The following is a 7,080-nucleotide window of genomic DNA, read 5'->3' as shown; positions in this document are numbered from 1 at the left end:
GAGACAAATCAGAGCACTGTGAGAGGCTTTGGATCCAGAAGATATGCAGGTTAGCTTGGAAGCGTTACTTAAGAAGTATGGGGAGTAAAAAGGTAGTTCCAACATCTGTCAGAGGTTGTTATCAGGCAACTTGACAACATTACAAAGCTGCTCTGTTCCATGGATCTGACTAGAATCACCAGATTCTGGGCACAGGTAGCAGCCCTGGCCCTATGAAGATCACAGATTCTGGAACCAGGCTCAGTGACCCGTAAGAGTCTCTGCATGTTAAAGATTCCTTTTTCATACCAGACCAAACTTCAGAGGTCAGGAAGGGCTGATGGGAAGAAGTCATGTGTTTGGAAGTTTGAAGAGTGAAAACCCTGAGATCAGAACGGAAGGAGGAGCTAAGGAAGTAAGCGTCACCTACTCTAGCCATCCTAAGATTCCCTCCTGCCCCGTCCCTAATCTGCCTTTTGGTTCTGAGTTGCAAGCCGAAGGAGGAGTTGACACTAGTGCCCAGGGGTCTGAAGTAGGACTACAGTCAGTCCTTGCTACATTTTCCTTCTGAAATCTGATTTTACATTATAGCGGTTTCCTCCAAAGAATAATGCCCTCCTATGATCTGGCGCACCCCCATAACAACCAAAAATCACCTTCAAGTTCTGAAGTCCCTCGATGGTGAAGGCTGCTGGATCTCAATATTGATTGAAGCAACACGACTGAGATCTGGAAAATCAAAGCTGCAGCGAGTGCATCACAGGAATATCTAGCCTTACCTGGCCTAAAAACTGCATTCAACTCCCTCAGCCACAAGACACGATCCCAAGGGGAGCTCTATGCACAAGTTCTGCTTGTGCTCCACAGCCCAAGTATGTTGAAAGGAGAAAAAAGTCCAGCTCGCATCCAATGAAGACAGCGGGAACTAGCAACTTGTCTCACACACATCCATGTTTTTCACTACCAATCAGTATAAGCAGCTCGATGAAAACCGAAATCTTAACACATGCACCTAGGATTAATACTGAGTAATTAAAAGTGGCTCCTTAAAAAACAAGAAACAAAACGACATGGTAAGAGTGTATTTCTGATGGGAAGGCCATGCTAAATATAAAACAAACAGATGTTTCCTCCCAATGGTGGCCACCAGTAGCATCAACCAAACAGCATAGTGATTTTTAAATCTTTGTTCCCATCACTAAGTCCATCCCCACACACTCATCCCAACTTCCCAACTTGCCCCACTCCCTGGGGGGAAAAGTAACAACCCTGCAATAAATAGCAACCAAGTGCTCAGTTCTATGTAAAGTATGAATATTTATTTCAGGCTTTCCATCCCAATCGATTTCAAAAAACAAAGTCTGATTTCTCTCCTCAGAGTAGCTGAGGCCTCCATGTTTTAGGATTTCATGGAGACTGGAGGAGCACATTTCATCAGGCTTAGCACAAAGTCCCTGACACCCACCATATCCCAGCCTTAGGAAGGGAAAGAAACAAAACTCACCACCATGGGGCTGAACGAATGCGCACACACTTAATGTAAATGAGCAGCTAAACCTTGGCAAATTTGCTTTTTTCTTTAAGTTTGTTTTGTGGGTTTTTTTTCCATTTTCTTTTGCTACCCAGTATATGCAGCACTTGTGAACTCCCAACAGGTTCCCAGCTTTAAACACATTAAACATCTTGAAAGACTATTTAATTCTTCAAGAATCTAAAAACAGACCAAACGTGTTTTGCTGTGAACATTCTGTAGAGACGAAGTGAGGCGGGAGTTTGGGTTGATGTTTTTTAAAAAAAAGAATCAATACAGTGATGATGGAAGGGTAAAGAATGCAAGAATTCAGACATTCTGTGGAGGGTTACTCTCTCTCCATTAAAGGTCCATAAAAAGGAGCAAACCGAGATCCATAAGGGGAGTCAGCAGGAGCTGTGTGTTTGTTTCCCCACCCGCTGTGAATAGGTTTTTGCTGAGGGGCCATGGCCAGGTCCCCATTTGCTCCCCTCCCTTTGGCCTGAGACGGCAGGGCAGTACAGGGACACTGAAGGAGCACGTCACGACTCCTCATTCCCAGAATCATCATCATCATAACAGTCGGCATCTTCCTCCTCCTCATCTTCATCATCAATGTCATCATCATACAAGTCGTCGTAAAGCAAATCTGAGCTGTTGTCATTGGAAGGCACTTTAGTTTTGATGCAGTATTCCGCCAGGGTTGTGGGGACCTTCACTCCATCCTTTTCTGCTTCAGCCTTAGTGGCTGAAACTTGTTTCCTGGAGGGAGGGTGACAAATGGTTTATGGTAAGTCACTGTTTTGAGACAGATTTATAATTGGCCTTAAATAATCATTATTTATGACTCAGATATCCAAACTTCAGTACCTGCCTGAAAGCATCTGACAGATACTCTGTACTATGTAAACTTTGACCTTTTAGGGGGAAAATACACTGTTATGTCAAGGGAGTTTAAAGCAATGGATCAGTTATAGCCAGAATCACCTCTGAGTTGCCTCACCACCAAACTCATTACGTGCCCCCAACAATTCTATTCACTTAATAGTAAAATGCAAATACCTTATGTCAGATTCCAAAGTCTTGCACGACCCACTCTTTTATTCTTTCTTTCTTTGAGTCAGAGTCTTGCTCTGTCACCCACGCTGGAGTGCAGTGGCGCAATCTTGGCTCACTGCAACCTCCACCTCCCAGGATCAAACAATTCCCCTGCCTCAGCCTCCCAAGTAGCTGGAACTACAGGCGCGTACCACCACGCCCAGCTAATTTCTGTACTTTCGGTAGAGATGGGATTACATCATGTTGGCCAGGCTGGTCTCAAAACTCCTGATCTACCTGCCTCGGCCTCTCAAAGTGCTGGGATTATAGGCCGAGCCACTGAGCCCAGCCGCACAACCCACTCTTGTATTTTCTCCCAGCCCATCACTTTCTCCAACTTCAACACATTCACCCTGGTCTTTTTTTTTTTTTTTTTTTTTAAACAGTGTTAGGTATAACACCCTGGTCTTTTTTGGTATCTCAGACACACCTCGTTGATCTTTCTGTCTGTACCACTTGCTGTGCCCCAGTTCCACACATGCCTGGCTCCTCCTTGTCACTCAGAAAGCAATGCCTCGGATGTTAAGGCTTACAAATCACCTTAGAGAAGGCCTGGCCAGACAACCCAATTTAAAGAACCATCTAGTCACTCTTTCACATTATCCTACTTAGCACTATCTAGTATTTTTTGTTTGCTCATTCTTCTGTCTCCCCATTTTCTAATGTGCACATCAATGTCTGTCTTAGTCTATTTCCCCGGTGCCTAGCACATAGGTGCATAAGAGGTGTGCAGTCAATTCTATGAGTGAACAGAGCAATACATTGTTTCCTTCAACAATTAGAAAAATATGAGTCAAGACTTGACCACTCTTCTTGATCTTCCTAATGTCAATCTCTTTTGGTTGTACTTAAAGCTCTTCTTCTGTTGCCTTGCCTTGCACATGGATGGTCCTGAGGTTTCTGGGCTTGAATCTCCACACTCAGCATTTTCCCTGGGACATCAATCATCTTTGTTCCCATAATTTTAGCCACTACTCATTTTATGCTGACAGCTCTTGGCTTATATAAACAAATGCCTTTTGGAAGCTTCTGTCCTGATGTTCCATATGCAGAGGTAGACCACATATGCATTTCCTACCTCTATGGCCAGTTTCTCCCATTTTACCTCTCTGAATAAACATCACTTCTTAAAATAATAAATCTTACTCCAAAGACCTATTGTTTTACAGCTTTTTTTTTAATCTTTTTTTTTTTAATTTTTATTTATTTATTTATTTATTTATTTGAGATAGAGGAGTCTCACTTTGTCGCCCAGGCTAGAGTACAGTGATCTCTGCTCACTGTAACCTCTGCTGCCCAGGTTCAGGCAATTCTCCTGCCTCAGCCTCCTGAATAGCTGGCATTACAGGCACCTGCCACCACAACTCGCTAATTTTTGTAGTTTTAGTAGAGATGGGATTTTACCATCTTGGCCAGGCTGGTCTTGAACTCTCGACCTCATCAGCCACTGCACATGGCCACAGCTTAAATATATTTTTTAATCTGTTGTCTCACCCCTACTATTACTGCCTCAGTTTAGTCCATGTTGGTCCCCTCGTCAACTGATTTTTCTTTTTGAGACAGCGTCTCCCACTGTCACCCAGGCTGGAATAGAGCAATGCGATCTCCGCTCAACCTCTGGCTCCAGGGCTCAAGCAATCCTCCCACCTCAGCCTCCCAAGTAGATGGGATTACAGGCATGAGTCGCCACACCCGACTAATTTTTTTTGTAGAGATAGGATTTCGCCATGTTGCCCAGGCTGATCTTGAACTCCTGAGCTCAAGTGATCCACCTGCCTCAGCCTCCCAAAGTGGTGAGATTACAGGTGTGAGCCACAGTGCCCAGCCAATGGTACCTTTTTTTTTTGGAGACAGAGTCCTGCTCTGTTGCCCAGGCTGGAGTGCAGTGGCATGATCTCAGCTCACTACAACCTCTGCCTCCCAGGTTCCAGCAATTCTCCTGCCTCAGCCTCCTGAGTAGCTGGGACTACAGGTGTGCACCACTACACCCAACTACATTTTGTATTTGAAGTAGGACAGCTTGAGCCCTGGAGCCAGAGGTTGCAGTGAGTAGAGATCGCATCATTGTACTCCAGCCTGGGTGAAAGTGGGAGATCGTCTCAAAAAAATACGCAAGCATTTGTAATTGACTTGACATGCCTGTCATGCTATTATAATCCTGTATTGTAGCAAACATGGGTGTTTTCCTTCCCTTTTTTCACCTGAAAAATTATTGGTTATGAGGAATTATCTCTGCTAGGAAGTTATTACATTATATATTTCTCCGAATGTTTCTTTGTTTAGGCTTCTATAGGTATAATTATACATGGTCGTTTGTTTTTAAATGCTAATAAAGTGAGCTCCCTAAGGATACATGCTATGTCTCAATGCGTACCTGACACAAAGTTGTTGCTGAGTGTCAGGTACTGTGCTAGGTAATTAAGGCATAGACAGAATGAGATAAAGGGACCCTTAAATTAAGAAATATATAGAAGTACCTTAAGAATATGTATACATAAGCTTTCTGATCCTTCAATCCTTAGTACAATCCTACGCCTCTAGATTTCTGTATGACCTTACTATTTATACTAATTATCTTCAATTTTTGGTATGTATCAGTCACCTAGGTGAGATATATATATATACACACACAGATGCTCAAACTCTGTCCTTGTAATCCCATAAAAAACAGCTATCATTTAGGGTCAGTCTAAAGGTGATCCTAATGGGCAGAAAACTTAGAACTGCTGATTTTATTACTCAGCAGTCACCTCATGTGCTTTCCCAACATTGTTCTAACTTTTTTCATATCACTTGGTCTCTAGCCAACTAGATTTTACTCTTATTTGTATAAATGCCAGTGCTTACTGAACTCCTATGCACAAAGTAAGCTGTAACTGTATTTAGGGTCTGTATTTTAAGAAATAAAAATCTAACATCAAGTGGGGTTGAGGCCAGGCCTGGTGGCTCGCACCTGTAATCCCAGAGCTATGGAAGGCTGAGGCAGGAGGATCAATTGAAGCCACACCACTGCACTCCAGCCTGGGCAACAGAGGAAGACCATGTTTTTTTTAAAAAGAGGTGGAGAAGGCTGGGTGCAGTGGCTCACGCCTGTAATCCCAGCACTTTGGGAGGCCGAGGTGGCTGGATCACAAGGTTAAGACCAGCCTGGCCAACATGGTAAAACCCTGTCGCTACTAAAAATGCAAAAAATTAGCCCGACATGGTGGTGGGTGCCTGTAATCCCAGCTACTCAGGAAGCTGAGGCAGAAGAATTGCTTGAACCCAGGAGGCGGAGGTTGCAGTGAGCTGAGATCGTGCCACTGCACTCTGGCCTGGGTGACAGTAAGAGTGTAAAAAAAATATATTAATAATTTAAATAAAGAGGAGGAGGGTGGGAGAAGGATAGGGTTTCTATTTATCGCAAATTTTTGGGGTACTATTATAAGAATCTGATGTCCTAAGAGATTAAAGGTTGAGCTTTTTTCCATTTTACATAGAGAAGAAAGTAAAAGACCCCCAAAATTAACCATTTTGGACCCATTATTCGTGGGACCGTTTATCATAACAGCATAGCCACTAATAGATTCCAAATCCCTTGAATCTTATTCTAGGGCTCTGTTATACCACACATTAGTGCTGCTGATAATGAGGATTTCCAAGATACTTGCTGCTATGGTCAGGAATGCCAATAAACTAGAAGACTTTATTTATTCAATTTATTTTTTTTAAGATGGAGTGTTGCCCAGGCTGGAGTACAGTGGTGCAATCTTGGCTCACTGCAACCTTCACCTCCTGGGTTCAACCAATTCTCCTGCCTCAGCCGCCTGAGTAGCTGTGATTACAGGCATGCAACACCACACCTGGCTAATTTTTGTACTTTTAGTAGAGATGGGGTTTCACCATGTTGGCCAGGCTGGTCTCAAACTCCTGACCTCAAGTGATCTATCCGCCTCAGCCTCCTAATGCGCTGGGATTACAGGCATGAGCCACTGTGCCTGGCCTATTTATTCAAATTTTGAAAACAAAATTACTTTGTCTTACATACACCTGATACTCTGTCCTATGTACCTGGAACATCTGGAATACCTTGGGTAATTGTGTTTGTTACACTTTAATCAATATGTTCTAGAACAGGGTCCCTAAAATGATTAAAAGATACTTTGCAAACTTGACTAGTTAAAAACCTAGAAGTTCTGCTTCTTAGAAAATCAGGTCTGCTACTACATTATCTAGCAAAGTTCATTGTGCTCGGGCAGAAATCTTCTCTTCCCACACTATAAATCTAATAGAGGAAAATTATCCTGGAATGGACAGGATATTTAAGTTTGATGTAAAAACCTTGGTTCCAGAATATATTTTGGTTTTGTATGACTTGAGGTAATTAAAACAAACAAACAAAAAAACCAAAGCACCTTACCTAATGATTTCAGCATATTCTTTGTCTTTTCCTTTACTGTCTCTCCATTTCCTGAACATAACTGAAGCATCGACATTGGCTGGGGAGAAGGTGT

At 42.9% G+C, this 7,080-nt stretch overlaps 1 protein-coding gene across 1 annotated transcript in view; it reads right to left on the bottom strand.

Moving 5' to 3' along the window:
• Window positions 1-1,276: 1,276 nt before the first annotated feature.
• Window positions 1,277-7,080, bottom strand: part of UBE2R2 (ubiquitin conjugating enzyme E2 R2) — a 115,052-nt gene continuing 109,248 nt past the window's right edge. The window contains exons 5-6 of the mRNA XM_037743624.1: window positions 6,987-7,079; window positions 1,277-2,251 (exon numbers count right to left, since the gene is read on the bottom strand). Of these exons, the coding sequence (XP_037599552.1) occupies window positions 2,032-2,251; window positions 6,987-7,079 (313 nt within the window). The 3' untranslated portion in view covers window positions 1,277-2,031. The remainder of the gene's footprint in view (window positions 2,252-6,986; window position 7,080) is intronic.

This window comes from Cebus imitator, unplaced genomic scaffold, assembly GCF_001604975.1.
Source record: "Cebus imitator isolate Cc_AM_T3 unplaced genomic scaffold, Cebus_imitator-1.0 Scaffold149, whole genome shotgun sequence".
In the NCBI taxonomy this organism is placed as follows: domain Eukaryota; kingdom Metazoa; phylum Chordata; class Mammalia; order Primates; family Cebidae; genus Cebus; species Cebus imitator.
Note: the sequence above shows the minus strand (reverse complement) of the source record. Positions and strands in the feature narration are given on the sequence as shown.